General features: G+C 37.4%; 1 protein-coding gene across 1 annotated transcript in view; it reads left to right on the forward strand.

The window, feature by feature from the left end:
- Positions 1-16998, forward strand: part of LOC103507937 (inositol 1,4,5-trisphosphate receptor) — a 45680-nt gene that overhangs the window by 23406 nt on the left and 5276 nt on the right. The window contains exons 28-42 of the mRNA XM_026822669.1: positions 929-1040; positions 6806-6926; positions 7298-7501; positions 8105-8269; positions 8625-8911; positions 9275-9455; positions 10023-10249; positions 10873-11088; positions 11460-11606; positions 12086-12278; positions 12793-12915; positions 13985-14157; positions 14990-15154; positions 15573-15750; positions 15801-15811. Coding sequence (XP_026678470.1) covers positions 929-1040; positions 6806-6926; positions 7298-7501; positions 8105-8269; positions 8625-8911; positions 9275-9455; positions 10023-10249; positions 10873-11088; positions 11460-11606; positions 12086-12278; positions 12793-12915; positions 13985-14157; positions 14990-15154; positions 15573-15750; positions 15801-15811 — 2503 coding nt within the window. The remainder of the gene's footprint in view (positions 1-928; positions 1041-6805; positions 6927-7297; positions 7502-8104; positions 8270-8624; positions 8912-9274; positions 9456-10022; positions 10250-10872; positions 11089-11459; positions 11607-12085; positions 12279-12792; positions 12916-13984; positions 14158-14989; positions 15155-15572; positions 15751-15800; positions 15812-16998) is intronic.

Consider the following 16998-nt stretch of genomic DNA (forward strand, 5'->3'; position numbering starts at 1 on the left):
AATGACTTTATCATTGGCTGCTACATTCTGCTACAAAGTCCTCAAAAAGCACACGACATACGTTTGAGAGAGTATTAAGAAAGAACATAAGCCTTGCATCTGCTACTTGCTAGTTATCTCAGTCCAAATGACAACATAATGCACCTAGTTCCTAGAACGGCTAGAGCTGATGCAGCACCATTCCGCTGTACAAAATACTTCCATCCAACGCCACCTGTAGCGCTACTCACAAGTAACTGAAGTAGCGCCTCGCTCTAGTCCCGGGAATCAAGCATGTTTTTGTCATCTCCATCGGGATTCGAACTCGGATCTGCGTGCCAGAGTGCTGACCACTAGGCTACGGAGTTTGGAGCAAACCTTTACTCATCCTGCCTGCTATTTTGGGTTTACCCTGTGTTCATTACCCCCTCCCTGAAGTTTTTAACATTTTTGTACCAATTTTTCCCCTCCGCAAGTAGCATAAACAACGTTTACAAAGCCTTTATACGGTATTTTGAACGCTGGTGCAATTTTAAACGTTGCCGCGTTATTTAAGTGTCAAACCCCTCAAATTTAAGACGTTTCTAAACGTACCTAGTTGTTCCTATCCTTATTTTAATAAAGTTCAATAAATACCCAAAAGTCAGCTGACCAACTAGATATCAATCAAATAAAACACATGACATTTATGCAATTTTTGGAAAGAGGTTTGGTTTTTGGTACACGATGTTTTGTAAGCGTTGTTGATTTGCAATTTGTGGGCATGCTGCATGACTTATTCAACTATTGAATATTTTATTTGTTTTTTTTTTTTTTTTTTTTTCATTTCTTGAGGATTCTTACACAAATAACTATTTCTCAATAATTATTTCCGTTTTATGTTTCTAAATGCGTAGGTACTAAGTAATTTAAAGTGGATAAGATATACTCCAACTTGTGTTTTTTGCAGACTAATCAAACACACGGAAAAGTTACTGGAGGAGAAAGAAGAAAAGTTGTGTGTCAAAGTTCTGAGAACGTTGCGAGAAATGATGGCCATTGATTCTGAATATGGTGAAAAGGTGAGTTCATATTCCATTTTTATTATAGGTCATTTACTTATCTACAACTGCGCCGCTGCAATTTCCTTCGTTTTTCTTTGGATAATGTGACATTGTTTGGTATTCTTATCATAAAACACATGGTTTCTGAATATTTTGGTCAGTGAAATTTCAGAAATTATTTATTACATGGTTTTTTTTTTGTACATACATACCTGTCTACTCCAATAAATTGTATTTACCTATTCATAATCATATTGTTACACTAACACATCAAGCTGGTTTACTGTTCACCACAAAATTTTAATGTGTAAAGATGAAATAAATCCATAAGAAAAGGATACATAACAAGCTGGGTCCGTCCCTCCGGGAATTTTTTAGCCCGTAGTTTATTCGATCGTTATTTGAGAAAATCAGTACCTATGTACCTACCTAATTTGTTTAATATTCAGTTTATTATAATCATTCTTGATTTGATTTTTTGATTTTACTTTCATGTAATGATTTAAAATCAAGACTAGAGCCCGTTCTCCCTTTATTCCCAATATAAGGCTCAAGTCACCCATCCATTTATTGGCCTTGCTCGGCGTAGCTTAACATAGGTGACGCTAAAACCGGTCTTAAAATAACGACTGAAGTGTTATCTAAAACTTTCTCGCTTTGAGTTCATAGGTCGTCGCGACAAATTTCAAGCTGTAACTATTTTCTACCATATGTATATCTATTTTCTACCCTGATTAACTATTATCTACCATGTATCTATTTTCCACGTGATCTTTGTTGTTCATAATTTGCGGTTCTGTTCCCTGAATTCCAACGCTTGTTTCAGGTAAAGGAAGCGTACATCAATTTCCTCAACCACTGCTACATAGACACCGAAGTAGAAATGAAAGAAATCTACGCCTCTAACCACATGTGGTCCCTATTCGAGCGGAGTTTCCTAGCCGATATGTCCAAAGTAGTTCTGGTGACTGCCTACCAGGATATTGCATTGCAGTCCTATGTCGCCAACAGTATTATGAACATTATCACGACCTTCTTCAGTAGTCCGTTCTCGGACCAAAGCACTACGGTACAGGTAAAACGTAGAAGTTGATTCCTTCAAGGTGGCAAGATTTTCCCTCCTTTTTTTCGTAATCCTTGGTATTCTAAGTAACCCTGTTTCATGTTGAAAGTAAGGAGGATTTAGTTTTGGCCTTGGGATGCTGGACATTGGTAACTTATCTTTGAATTTGGAATAAATAGAAGTAAAATTCATACCTACTGATTTTTAGAATTGAATACTATACCTTTCAGATTATTTTAAAAGGTAATAAAAAGCAGTATTGTAGTTAATGCATGTCACTATCTACTAACGTACTCACCATTGGAAGTATTGTGTTCATTCTTAATTAATTGTTGACGCGGGATGTTTAAATTATAGAGAGGACAAAATCCTTAAAATTGATTAAAGCATTACTACTGGGTGGAGGGATCTATTTGAACCTTATTCTATTTTTACATACCCTGATTAATTTGTCTCTATTTTCGGCTCTTAGTAAATTGTATCTATTTTCTCCCTTGATTAAACTGAATCTATTTTCTACCCTGATGTGTATCTATTTCTACTCTGATTAACCTATATCTATTTTCTACCTAGATTAAACTGAATATATTTTCTACTGTAATCTACTCTGATGAATCTATATCTATTTTCTACCCTAGTTAATCCATTCTTTCTTCTTTTTCTTTTTCTACCTTGAGTAACCTATACTTATTTTCTTCCCTCAATAATCTGTAACTATTTTCTACCCTTAATAACCTATCTATTTTCTACTCTAATTAGGAGGAATCTGTTTTCTACCTTGAGTAACCTAAACATATTTTCTACCTTGATTAATTTGTATCTATTTTCTACCCTGATTAACTATTACTATTTTCTACCCTAATTAACCATTTTCTACCTTGATTAACTATTTTCTACCCTCAATAATCTGTAACTATTTTCTACCATATGTATATCTCTATTTTCTACCCTGATTAACTATTATCTACCATGTATCTATTTTCCACGTGATCTTTGTTGTTCATAATTTGCGGTTCTGTTCCCTCTGTCGTGCCCTGGGGACGTATGACTTATTTTACAGGAAACTGACAAACCTTCCAACACAGAGCGGGACGAAAACGCTAGTAGTAAAAAGAACACGGTATAGTATTTTAACCAGACCAGTTGTGTCCAACCTATATTCAGTTGTGTCCAGTCTCTCTGTCTCTCTCTCTCCCCCCTCTTTCTTTCTCTCTCTCTCCCCATCTTTCTTTCTCTCTCTCTCTCTCTCTCTCTCCCCATCTTTCTTTCTTTCTCTCTCTCTCCCCATCTTTCTTTCTTTCTCTCTCTCTCCCCATCTTTCTTTCTTTCTCTCTCTCTCTCCCCATCTTTCTTTCTTTCTCTCTCTCTCCCCCCCCCATCTTTCTTTCTTTCTCTCTCTCTCCCCATCTTTCTTCATCTCTTCGATCTCTTCATAAGTTAGCTAATTAGCTTAGGAGATCGAATACTATTGTAAATTACTTTAAAAAATAAAGACCTATATTATTTTCAATCAATCAATCAATCAATCTTTCTTTCTCTCTCTCTCTCCCCATCTTTCTTTCTTTCTCTCTCTCTCTCTCTCCCCATCTTTCTTTCTTTCTCTCTCTCTCTCCCCCCATCTTTCTTTCTCTCTCTCTCTTTTCTTTCTTTCTCTTTTTTCCTGCCTTGTTCTCTTTCTTCCTTGTTTACCTCTCTCTTTCTTTTCCTATTTTTCTCTTTCTCTTCCTCTCTTTCTTTTTTTCTTCCTTGTTTACCTCTCTCTTTCTTTTCCTATCTTTCTCTCTCTCTTTTCTCTTTTTTCCTTTTCTTTTCTCTCTCCCACTCTTTCTCTCTCTCTCTCCTTCTCTCTCTCTCTCTTTCTCTCTCTCTCTTTCTCTCTCTCTGTCTCTCTCTTTCTCTCTCTCTCTCTCTCTCTCTCTTTCTCTTCGTCTTTGTGTATTTCATTAGTTGTCACTGTGTTGTGTCTCACGAGTTTTAGTATGCCTCCATTTTATTTTTTACCTTCGTTTTACCCCCTGTTTGAACCCATGTGACCCTATACTTTTCACCATTTTAGCCCTATTTTAACCTCCATTTTAACCTGACTTAAACTTGTATGATCCTTTTTTTCACCACCATGTTTCCCCTGTTTAAACCTCCATTTTACACCGATTTGTTTTGTTGTTTCCCCTTAATTTTACCCCTGTTTTAAGTTTCCATTTATAACCCTATTTAAACCTGTATGTCTCTATTTTAATCCTTCCCTTTAACTTAGTTACTAAACCCTATTCATGCTTGTATGTCTCCATTTTTACCCTTCCCTTTACCCCGTTCAAACCTCCATTTTACACCTATTTGAATCTGTATGTTTCCGTTTTTACCCTCCAATTTTCACCTTTATAAAATAATATGCCTCCAATTTTCACCTTTCATTTCCCCTCCATTTTTCTTCTGTATAAATCTCTGTGCCTCCATAGTTTTTACCCTCAATCTCACACCTATGTATTTCCCCATTTTTGTTTGTTACCGATTCTTTACTTGGTAGTTGTCTCTGAGAATCATCTCTTCTGATCTTTATTTTGTAGCTTGGCGTGATCATAAAAAAGCAAATACTATACTTACCTTGGTTAGATTTTGGGGGTAATCGGACTTTTCAGTCCTTCACAATGTCCGCCACTCACCCTCAGACGGTCTGACAGACCTAGGTCTGAGCTTTTTTCGCCACACACTTTCCACGGTCTGAGCGTGAATGGTTGGCATAATACAACAAATTTTGGGATTTCACGTCATGCTATTAACGTTTTGTATTTCGTTTTCGAACGTGTTGTTGTTTTATTTTGTTTTCCCTTTTGAACACTCATATTTTGCTTGATGTTTATCTCTCTGTCGACTTCTGTGTCCTGTGTTGTTATTTTATTTCATGTCTTGGGTAAGCACTGTAAGCAGTTATACTGGAAGATAGGAAGGTATTATTATTACATTCTCAAGTAAATGGTCTTCTAGAGTGGCTGGACTAGGTATTCACAAGTATTAATTTAATTGTAAACATTTTTTAATTGTAAACGAAATGAAAATTATGAAAATCTATCCTTAAAACCATCTACAAGTCTCGACTACATATCTTGTACATACGTTCAGCTTAATTTAGCTCACATTCAATGAAAAATACACTTGTATATATGAAAAACTTACTCCATAATATCTTGGATGTCTTTTGCACTGAGATAACAAATAGCAAGAAGCAAGATACCTTTCCGGTAGTTCCAATAAAGTCTTGTTTATTTGTTGGATTTTCTTCCCATCTTGTGAATCCAGAACCACTATGGCTACATCAATGACTTTATCATTGGCTGCTACATTCTGCTACAAAGTCCTCAAAAAGCACACGACATACGTTTGAGAGAGTATTAAGAAAGAACATAAGCCTTGCATCTGCTACTTGCTAGTTATCTCAGTCCAAATGACAACATAATGCACCTAGTTCCTAGAACGGCTAGAGCTGATGCAGCACCATTCCGCTGTACAAAATACTTCCATCCAACGCCACCTGTAGCGCTACTCACAAGTAACTGAAGTAGCGCCTCGCTCTAGTCCCGGGAATCAAGCATGTTTTTGTCATCTCCATCGGGATTCGAACTCGGATCTGCGTGCCAGAGTGCTGACCACTAGGCTACGGAGTTTGGAGCAAACCTTTACTCATCCTGCCTGCTATTTTGGGTTTACCCTGTGTTCATTACCCCCTCCCTGAAGTTTTTAACATTTTTGTACCAATTTTTCCCCTCCGCAAGTAGCATAAACAACGTTTACAAAGCCTTTATACGGTATTTTGAACGCTGGTGCAATTTTAAACGTTGCCGCGTTATTTAAGTGTCAAACCCCTCAAATTTAAGACGTTTCTAAACGTACCTAGTTGTTCCTATCCTTATTTTAATAAAGTTCAATAAATACCCAAAAGTCAGCTGACCAACTAGATATCAATCAAATAAAACACATGACATTTATGCAATTTTTGGAAAGAGGTTTGGTTTTTGGTACACGATGTTTTGTAAGCGTTGTTGATTTGCAATTTGTGGGCATGCTGCATGACTTATTCAACTATTGAATATTTTATTTGTTTTTTTTTTTTTTTTTTTTTTTGTTTTTGTTTTTTTTTTTGAGTTTAAATTTAACTTGAACGAGCTCGAAAAAGTTCCTTAAAGCAGGTACCTTGACTACTCTGTTAAGGATGTAGCTTGTATCGCAGTGGGCTAAATCCTGTTCTGGGGGGAAAAAAACAGTAACGGTTGGCTAATTCATTCTCCTGTTATGATGCTACTGGACATAGTATCCCGTTTAGAAAATATCGTTAAAAAGATCCGGCTGCAATCCCGGTGAAGGCATAAAACTTCTTAATTGATATAAAAATTTGACCCCATATCAATGTATCTCTCGAGGTTAGTTGGTAGAGAACACCCCCAGGCGTTAACCTCGCCTGGTACTTACACCCGCTCAAGAGTCTATTATTATTTACTCTTTATTGTTTATAATTACATGTACACAAAATACATAGAAATTACAAGAAAGAGGCGAAATTATTGCCTGAGGCAATCTCTACCATTCTATTATTATGAAATACTGACTAGAAACATTTTATCCTTGGTTAGAAGGATGAGATTTATAGTGGCAAGGTTCTCCTAAAGGAACACTTCCACCCAACTATCTGATTTGATCTGTATCCTAATTTTCAATGTTTAAATTTCAGGGCGATATTCTGAGGAACAGTCTTCTCACGAGATATTTTGGAAAACAGTTCATTCAGAAACAGAATGCGTTTGATCTTCGGATGTCAGCACAGAGGAATGTGGTTACTCATGGTCCTGGAGGTAAGAACATCTTTAGTGCATCTGGTTTTGAATTTGAATTGATCAATTTTGTGATATATCAAACATTTGGATTAAAAAAGAACTTGAGGTAGCCATTTTAAATTAGGTGTGAATGTAGTCGTATGCTGTACCGTATCAAGTGTATCATTCATACAGTAATATCTTCGTTTACATTTATTATACTCGTATTACAAAGTTGTAAAGAATTATCTATTTTCCAAATTCACGAGACCTTGTTTAGACCGCCGAGATAAAAGGACTTTGGAGTCTATTGTTCGAATTTTTCAAAATTTTAAAGTCAGTTAGGAGACTACCAATAAATTATTTATTTTTCATCGCTTTACCTAAAGTTCCATCGTTTTCCATTTCAGCGAAGCTACTCAGTAGAGCCGGTCTCACACTTCACGAAGTGCAAAGTCACCTGGACAAAGAGGGTGCCTCTGATCTAGTTGTAGAGCTGGTGTTCAAATCTGTCAACTCCCCGTCCATATTTGTAGAGGCGGTAGAGTTGGGAATAGCTCTGCTCGAGGGTGGCAACCCGATTATACAGAAAAGCATGTACAATAAGCTGCTGGGTATGTTTTAGACCCAATATATAGGATATAACTCTATTAGGCAATAGGTTTTTAGCTAAATTCCCTTTATAACAATCTGCTTTGTGAGTTTTAGTCCCAATATACGATATAACATTACTTTAAAGGTAATACATTTTTAGTTGAATTCCCTTTAAAACAAGCTGCTGGGTGAGTTTTGAACCCTCATAAGCAAACAGATCCTCCAAATCTGTGGTTGGCTGGAAGAGCTCCTTTTGGAGAATCCTGACATACTACATCAGGGGTCGCCAACTTTTCATGGGTCGTGAGCTACTCAGATGACTAGGAGACTCTTGGCGAGCTACCTTTTAGTCTGGAAACCAAAAATTTACGACGTAATGACGTAAATTTTTGCTTCCGATAAGAGTTGCTTTCAACTTTTGCGACTGTCTGCGAACTACTAAAAAATCTCTCGCGAGATACCGATAGCTCACGATCAACGGGTTGGCAATCCCTGCACTAAATAATGCAAAATAATAATGAAATGGACGACTCTTATAAATCATTTAGGAAGGATAAAAATAAGGACCTAAGGATGATACTAAGAAGGAAGGATAAGACCTTATTATTTCGTCCACATTTCAGGTGGAGATCTGAGCCAATCGTTTTTCAAAGTGTTCTACGACAAAATGAAGGATGCTCAACAGGAGATCAAGTCTACAGTCACTGTCAATACTTCAGACATGGCTGCCAAAGCACATGAGGATAAAGATCAGCATAAAGACCTGGATAAACTGAACAAGAGAAAAAGTAAGTGAACAAAACTGATAGCTGCTAGCTAGCTCATAAACTTAAGTATGTAAATAAAAAAACATAGAATAGAATATGTCAGGCAAAAACTCCAAGATCACGATAAAAATTTTGCTTTGCGTTAGGGTTCTGTTCTGTGGCAGTAAAACTTTTAAATATTAAAATTGTCTTCAAAATTAATAAATTAATAATTGAATTTCTTCACAAGATAAAAGGAAGGAATTTCAGAAATGACGAGCTGTATAGGAAATAGTGGGCAACGTAGCGGAGCATGGGTACGACCAACTACTAGTGTATTTGTCCTTTTCCCATTATATTTTTTATTTTATTTATTTATTTTTAAAAAAAATTCCAGTCAAAACGAACGGCATGATTCTAACTGAAGAACTGCGTGAGGAGCTTAACCAGGCAGCTTTCGCCACAACGCAAGCATTTGCCGTCGCCCGCAGCACACCACAGGGGGAAGACGTGTCCAATTTGGTCCTCAACCAGGGCTCCGCTCTGGAGGACATGCTGGCTGAAAAGTTGGAACGCCAGAGAGACAGGGAAGATCAGAATGGACTGTCGGGGAAGATACTTGTCATGCAGCCTGTACTGAGATTCCTGCAGCTGCTGTGTGAGAATCACAACCGAGATTTACAGGTAAAGACCTTGGGTGGAAAAGGTCACTGTGTGAGAATCCTGCCATAAAGCCTTAAAAAAAAGACCTTGGCACACTTTTGGATTGATTCAATTGGGTTTATTTTATTCCAAGCTTAATCTAAGATAACCTTGGGCCTATAGACCTAAAAAGACGCTTCAAAACTGAAACGGCCGTATCTAGAGAACGTTTGGGTATTTAGGGTTTTCCGATTGTGATTTTTTGGAAAGAAAATGGCGTTGAATGGTGAAAAACCGCATCCTTCTAGCACTTCTAGAAGTGGGTTGGAATTTGTATACGTGAGTGATTGAGTTTCACAAAATTGTATTTAAGATAATACCCCAATTTTCTTTTCTTCTTCACAGAATCTGCTCCGAAATCAAAACAACAAATCAAACTACAACCTCGTCTCGGAAACTCTGATGTTTTTGGACTGCATCTGTGGTTCCACTACTGGTGGTCTGGGATTGCTAGGTCTTTATATCAACGAGTACAATGTAGCGCTTATCAATCAAACTTTGGAGACTCTCACTGAATATTGCCAAGGTAATTACTTAATTAGAGTAATAGGTCTGACTGGGAGACTTTAAACAGGGAGGAGACCAGCCTGAAATTTCCCTTGCTAAAAAAAGCAAAGTTTGAGTGCGAAGGGGATCCACTTGTAACCAAATTTATTGTAACAACAGAGGTCTTATCGTCCAGAAATCGAAAAGAGAGAATCACATGAGAGGATAGGAGAAAGTCAGCCGTTCCGAGACCAAATCTTATCTGTAGCAAAGTTTGAGTGCGAAGGGGATCCACTTGTAACCAAATTTATTGTAACAAAAGAGGTCTTATCGTCCAGAAATCGAAAAGAGAGAATCACATGAGAGGATAGGAGAAAGTCAGCCGTTCCGAGACCAAATCTTATCTGTTTAGGAGTTCGTCCTGGGTAGGAATCGAACCCGCCACCTAGAGCTTACAAGGCAGACGCGCTACCCTCCAAGTTAGATTTGTAGAAGCTTAACCCATCCTACACCTAAGCCTCGGAGTGGGCTTTTTCTGTATAGTCCCTCCAAGCTAACTAGGCTGCCTCCAACCCTTCAATTTCTTAAAATCAATTTCAATTTTCAGGACCGTGCCATGATAATCAAAACTGTATCGCTACACACGAGAGTAATGGACTGGACATTATAACAGCTCTCATTCTCAATGATATCAATCCTCTGGGTAAAACTCGAATGGATTTGGTGTTGGAGTTAAAGAACAACGCGTCTAAATTGTTACTGGCTATAATGGAAAGCAGAGGGGACAGCGAGAATGCAGAGAGAATTCTGTACAATATGAACCCGAAGCAACTGGTAAGAAGCTAAAAAAGATTACTTTGTTACTAAGAACTTTGCACAAAATTATGAAGAGGGAAGAGGGCATAGATGAAAAAATATCCAAGATCAGCAAAAGTCTTTTTATTTTCCACATTTTTTGCATTTACACTTTTTCTCTAGGATGTACCGTAATCCCGTACCGTAATGATTTTTCCAATATGGCGGCCAAAGCTAAAAAAGATTACTTTGTTACTAAGAACTTTGCACAAAATTATGAAGAGGGAAGAGGGCATAGATGAAAAAATATCCAAGATCAGCAAATAACGTGAGAAAGAAAACAATCTGTAATCTAAAAGTACAGTCACACGTCAAAGCAAATTGACCTAATGTCATTTAGTTAATCAGAAAATGCCAAGTATGACCCTAGTAAACCATCAGTCTAAATTGGTAAAATAAAGAGGAGAAAAAGTAACAAGATATTTCAGGGTTGAATGATAGAGATTGCCTTTGGCTATGATTTCGCAATTTGTAATTTCTTGTATCTGTGTCCATTTAGTTCTAACAATAACCAATAAAGACTCTTAAATAACTAAAAGAAATAAGGGAAAATGAAACAGTTTTATAGCAAACCTAACACGAAAATACCTGCGTTGTTTCAGGTGGATGTGGCATGCAGAGCGTTTCACCAGGAGACTTTGGATGATGGGGTAGATTCAGATGATTCTTCATCCTCAGAAGGAGATGAGGGTGTCTCACCTGCGTTGTTTCAGGTGGATGTTGCATGCAGAGCGTTTCACCAGGAGACTTTGGATGATGGGGTAGATTCAGATGATTCTTCATCCTCAGAAGGAGATGAGGGTGTCTCACCCAAAGAGGTAACGTACCCAAATACAGGGTGATTTTCTAAAAAGGAGCCACCTTGAATATCTGTACCGATTGGAATTCTGTAAAATGCAAAAACACGTACTTTTTTTATTTCAAGGGGGAAACTTTTTCCAATGGTCTTCAGGTTCTTAACATTTTCTTTCATTGTGTGCCCTATTCTGATTTCGTTACATACAGGGCGATTTTTTAAAAAGGAGCCACCTTGAATATCTCGAGTACCGATTGGAATTCTGTAAAATGTAAAAACACGTACTTTTTTTTATTTCAAGGGGGAAACTTTTTCCAATGGTCTTCAGGTTCTTAACATTTTCTTTCATTGTGTGCCCTATTCTGATTTCGTTAACCCCTCACATTTTCTCAGGTGGGTCACAACATTTATATTCTTTGTCATCAACTTGCTCAACATAACAAGGACTTGGCTACTTTACTTAAACCGTGCGGCACTTATACGGATCCTAAGATGATACAGGCTCTCGAGTATTATGCCTCTCACACAGCACAGATTGAAGTAAGTACATATTATTATTTATATATTTTTTTCTATTCAAAATAATATTGGATTTCTTCTTTCATTGTATTTTTGGGAGAAAGAACTAATGGCCAAGTTCCCGACATTTGAAAACAACAACAACAACAACATATTCTACGCATTTTAAATAAGAAAGCCAGCGGCGATAGCACGTTAAATTCCCCAGTTCCGAATGGATCACTGAAATTATCACTATCATCACCATCCGCTTAAAGCAGGTACCTTTTTTCATTTCCTAAAATCGTAGGACCACCACAGTACTCCCCCCCTAGAACCCTTTAGGGGGGAGAAAATCGTAGGACCACCACATGCCAGTATACTTTCATCCTTGAAGAATGGTCGGCCTTTCTCTCCTGAGACTACTTGCTGTTAGGTCTTGCTGTGGTGGAAGTTGCTTTTTTTAGTTTGTTTGTGGATGTCGTCATTAGCTTTGTTACATAAATTGTATATTTTTGCAGATTGTTCGGCAAGACAGGACTCTGGAGCAGATTGTGTTCCCTATTCCCGAGATCTGCGAGTATCTCACCGAGGATACCAAGAGCAAAGTATACCAGACAGCAGAGCGGGATGATCAGGGATCCAAAGTGTCCGACTTCTTCGAGCGAACTGAAGATATGTTTAGCGAAATGAAGTGGCAGAAGAAGTTGAGAGGTGATTATATATATTTTATTTTTAAGGCGAAGCTATACTAATAAAATTATGAGAAAGTATTGCAATCGGTTCAAATTTTTCACTTGTGGACATTATGAAAAACTTCCATGTCGTCTATGATCTTTTAACCTTGGCATACATGGTGTTATAATCTGTTTTAAAAATTGTTTTATCGGAATTATCCACGTTTGGTCGGAACAATCTGGCCATAATAGAACAGACCACCACAAACGGAATGTAAAAGCTGTGTTTCTCTTACTTTACTATTGCTTTTCACTAATACAGAGTTTGTTGGAAAAACTCACCTCTTAAGTCTTAAGAGGAAAGGGGGCAATTCACACCTACTTTTCTGATGTGAAAGTTTTGATGGATGCATTTAACTTTTCCGACTCGAGTTTCGTCTACCTTTTAATGAGTATTTTCAAGGAACTTTTAATTCACAAAGTAAGTAAATACTTACAAGAAAGGACTAGGTCTTCCGTCAGTAATATTGAATTCAATTTTTCGTTTTCAGGTCAGCCTGCTTTATTCTGGGTTAGCAGTTACATGTCTGTGTGGAGCAATATATTGTTCAATTGTGCCGTTCTTATTAATCTCATTGTAGCCATATTCTACCCTTTCCCTGGAAATTATCCGAGTAAGTGATCAAGATTAGCATTTAGACACCCACTTTTCTGATGTGAAAGTTTTGATGGATGCATTGAACTTTTCCGACTCGAGTTTCGCCTACCTTGTAAATATGAGTATTTTCAACGAACTTTTGATTCACAAAGTAAATAAATACATACAAGAAAGGACTAGGTATTCCGTCAGTAATATTGAATTCAATTTTTCGTTGTTTTCAGGTCAGCCTGCTTTATTCTGGGTTAGCAGTTACATGTCTGTGTGGAGCAATATATTGTTCAACTGTGCAGTTCTTATTAATCTCATTGTAGCCATATTCTACCCTTTTCCTGGAAATTATCCGAGTAAGTGATCAAGATTAGCATTTAGACAAGATGCTGTACTATTTGGGTGAAATAGTGGCACAGTACATAACAGTATACTAGTCAAATAGAACATAATAAGATCCACTATAGTAATAAGAACCAATAGTAAAAAGTATAAATATTGATCGACTTGGGCCGACATCTAAAGTGCTGAGTTAAGGCCTTTTCGAAAATTTTGGCCGTAAATAGCGGCCGAACCGTACGTTTCTCGAAGTTGGGCCCGCGGACACTTTTGATCTACATCCTATAATGGACCTTTGTGCTAAGTTTGAGCCAATTGGCCCGATTGGTAAATTCCTGAGAAGGCCGAACTCCTTTCGCTTTTTTTCCCAAGCTTTAGCCCTGAATAGCGAAACTTTGGCCCTGAATAACAGTCAAACCGTACATTTCTCGAGGTTGGGCCTGCGGACACTTTTGATTTATATCCTATAGTGAGTATAGTGAACTCTGTTCGGCCTTTTTGAAAACTTTCTCCTAAAAACCAATATTTTCGTATGCTTTTCTGTTTCAGGTCTAAGCTCTCATTTCTCTGGTTTCATATGGAGCGTCATGTTAATATCTGGTGTCACTGTAATGTATGTACCTCGGGAATCACCGTACATTTCTCGAGGTTGGGCCTGCGGAGACTTTTGATTTACATCCTATAGTGAACTCTGTTCGGCTTTTTTGAAAACTTTCTCCTAAAAACCAATATTTTCGTATGCTTTTCTATTTCAGGTCTAAGCTCTCATTTCTCTGGTTTCATATGGAGCGTCATGTTAATATCTGGTGTCACTGTAATGTATGTACCTCGGGAATCTGGTATTAGAACTCTCGTGGTATCTACAATATTGAGGCTCATATACTCCATGGGACCCGAGCCTACCTTGTGGCTACTGGGAACTTTGACTGTAAGTAAATCGGTCATTTTAGAAACCCCATAACTATCCTCTTTTCACAAGAAAACGGCTCGACCGATTTCGATGAAATTTTTTATGGTTGTTAAGAGTACTGAGGGTGACATAGGCTACTTAAAATTTTCACATTCCATCCTGATTTAAAATGGCGGCGCTTCAAGGTCATGCCTCTTACGCCGCTCTGGTCCCGTACAAAGGACGGGTCAACCAATAGTGAATAAATAAATGTCGTTTCTTTGTGTCATTTTGTCACATCTTTGGTGCTTACTGCAGCATTATAGGATTTTCCAAATAAGTATCTCAATAATCCTAACACCCAATGTTTACTCTACACCTAAGCCTCAGAGTGGGCTTTTTGTGCAGGGAGTTAAGACATACTAAAGAATTTAAATGTTCGAAAGGACGTGAGAAGGTTTTAAGATTACTTAATAAAATGAAATGATAATTTCTCTCTGTAGATTTATTTATATTTGGGGATTTTTAATATTTATCTTGCAGGTTGTTATGAAGGGGATTCATTTGATCAGTATTATGGGTAACCAGGGCACATTCACCAAACAAATCAATCAGATATAGCTTCTAAGTGGGCTTTTTGTGAAGGGAGTTAAGCTCAAACACTAATGGCCGATCTTATCACTGACCATTAACACAGTGTCAAGGGTTTTATTTGACTTCACCCTTTTGATTTACACAGGCTTAAACTTTTAACTGAAAACTCTCTTTGGTAAAATCGGTGATAAGAAGGTTAAGATGACTTAATGAAATGAAATACGAATGTGTTCTCTATGAATTTATAGTTAAGGATTTTTCATATTTTATCTTGCAGGTTGTTATGAAGGGGATTCATTTGATCAGTATTATGGGTAACCAGGGCACATTCACCAAACAAATCAATCAGATATTCATGGATCCAGAGATTCTCTATCATTTGTCTTATGTTATGTTCTGTGTTCTTGGATTATGTATGCATCCGTTTTTCTACAGTGTTTTGGTAAGTCAATGTAATTCTTCAACCGACCCAAAAATGTTGCTCCTATTTTGGAGATCCAGTTCCTTATTTTGCCCTAAAGTTAACCAACGAAGGTGTCAGGCATGGCTTGACAGGTTTACAGTCCCATAGTCGCTTTCGCTTTTAGCATCTGCGCATGTGTATAAGTCAACATTAATTTTAACACCAGACTGAAGACCCGAGGTTAGAGAAGTATACTCTTATACGAGAAAATGATATCATTTTAGTTTTAAATTTTGTTATTTGACGTTATTTTATTAGGCCGGCCACTTACTATCAGGTTGACCTGACGGGTACGGCTGAACAGGTCCGCCTGTCAGGTCTACCTGATAGTAAGTGGCCGGCCTTAGTAATATCAGTTAGTGAAAGCTCATATTTCTTATTTTGTTTGTAATTTCAGCTACTAGACGTTGTATACAGAGAGGAAACTCTGCTCAATGTGATTCGTTCGGTAACACGTAATGGCAGGTCCATTATACTGACGGCAGTGTTGGCTCTCATTCTGGTCTACATGTTCTCTATCATTGGCTATATGTTCTTCAAAGATGACTTCCTTGTCAGCATTGATGAGGAAATACGTAAGTTTTGACTTCGTTTTTACACGATTTTTTTCGATTATCTCAAACAGATACTGGCTCGGTAGTCGGTGGCCTAACGTCAAAAAAGCTGCATTTCGTCAGGAAAGCACCAAATTTGGCATGGACCTTTATTTGGACCATATAAAACTTTTAGGAAGGGGTGACACCGAAAACCATGTATACGAACAAAATGGCGGCCTTTTTTCCAAAATGGCGGCCAAAAAAAGGGGTTTTTTGAGAATAACTCGTTTCCGATAAAAAATTTCTAATAACAATAAATTAGAAAGTTGTTTATCTTTTTATTTTCTACATTTTATGCGTTTACACTTTTTCTCTAGGATGTACCGTAATCCCGTACCGTAATGATTTTTCCAATATGGCGGCCAAAAAGAGGTTTTCTCACAATATCGCGTTCCCAGTAAATTTTTTCGAAGAACAATGAATTAAAAAGTTGTTTGTATTTTTGTTTTCTACATTTTATACATTTACACTTTTCTTCTAGGATGTACCGTAATCCCGTACCGTAATGATTTTTCCAAAATGGCGACTAAAAGAGAGGTTTTCTTACAATATCTCGTTTCCGGTGATTTCTTTTTATAAACGATGAATTAGAAAGCTGTTTGTATTATAATTTTCTACATTTTATACATTTACACTTTTCTTCTAGGATGTACCGTTATCCCATAATGGTCGATCCCGTTTTTGGGATATGCTGCTACTATAAGGAAATCCTTAGTAATTGTCCAATATATTGAAATAATATATTGAATTGTATGTTTTCAGGTATGCTGACTTGAAAAAAGTGGTTATTTTGCCGATTTAAGAAGCTATATTACAGATGGACAAGATGGCGGCTAAATAAGACAAATAAATTAATTTTCTATTCTTTTAATCCAGTTTAGCCCAAGCTGTACATAATTTTTGACATGTGAATACGGTGCGGTGGTGGTACCCATTTTGCTGTTGAATACTGATCTCAGGACAACTTTCAGTACCTATATGGTGTCGATCGATCGTGTCGACAAGGTGAGTTATAGAGCCAGAGTGTGCAGGCTCGTATAGAACTAGACGAGCCCTTGAATCGGCTGAATCACTCGTACCCTGACCGGCCAATTTCAGGACTGTAGGGATTACAGGAAACGGATCCTCACTCTCGTGGGAGAGGATGGGCTCTGTGATATGAAATGTAGGAAAGAAAAAAACAAACAACTTTCTAATCTATTGTTATTAGAAAAAAATTAGCTGAAA

Source organism: Diaphorina citri, unplaced genomic scaffold (assembly GCF_000475195.1).
Source record: "Diaphorina citri unplaced genomic scaffold, Diaci psyllid genome assembly version 1.1 scaffold354, whole genome shotgun sequence".
Lineage (NCBI taxonomy): Eukaryota > Metazoa > Arthropoda > Insecta > Hemiptera > Psyllidae > Diaphorina > Diaphorina citri.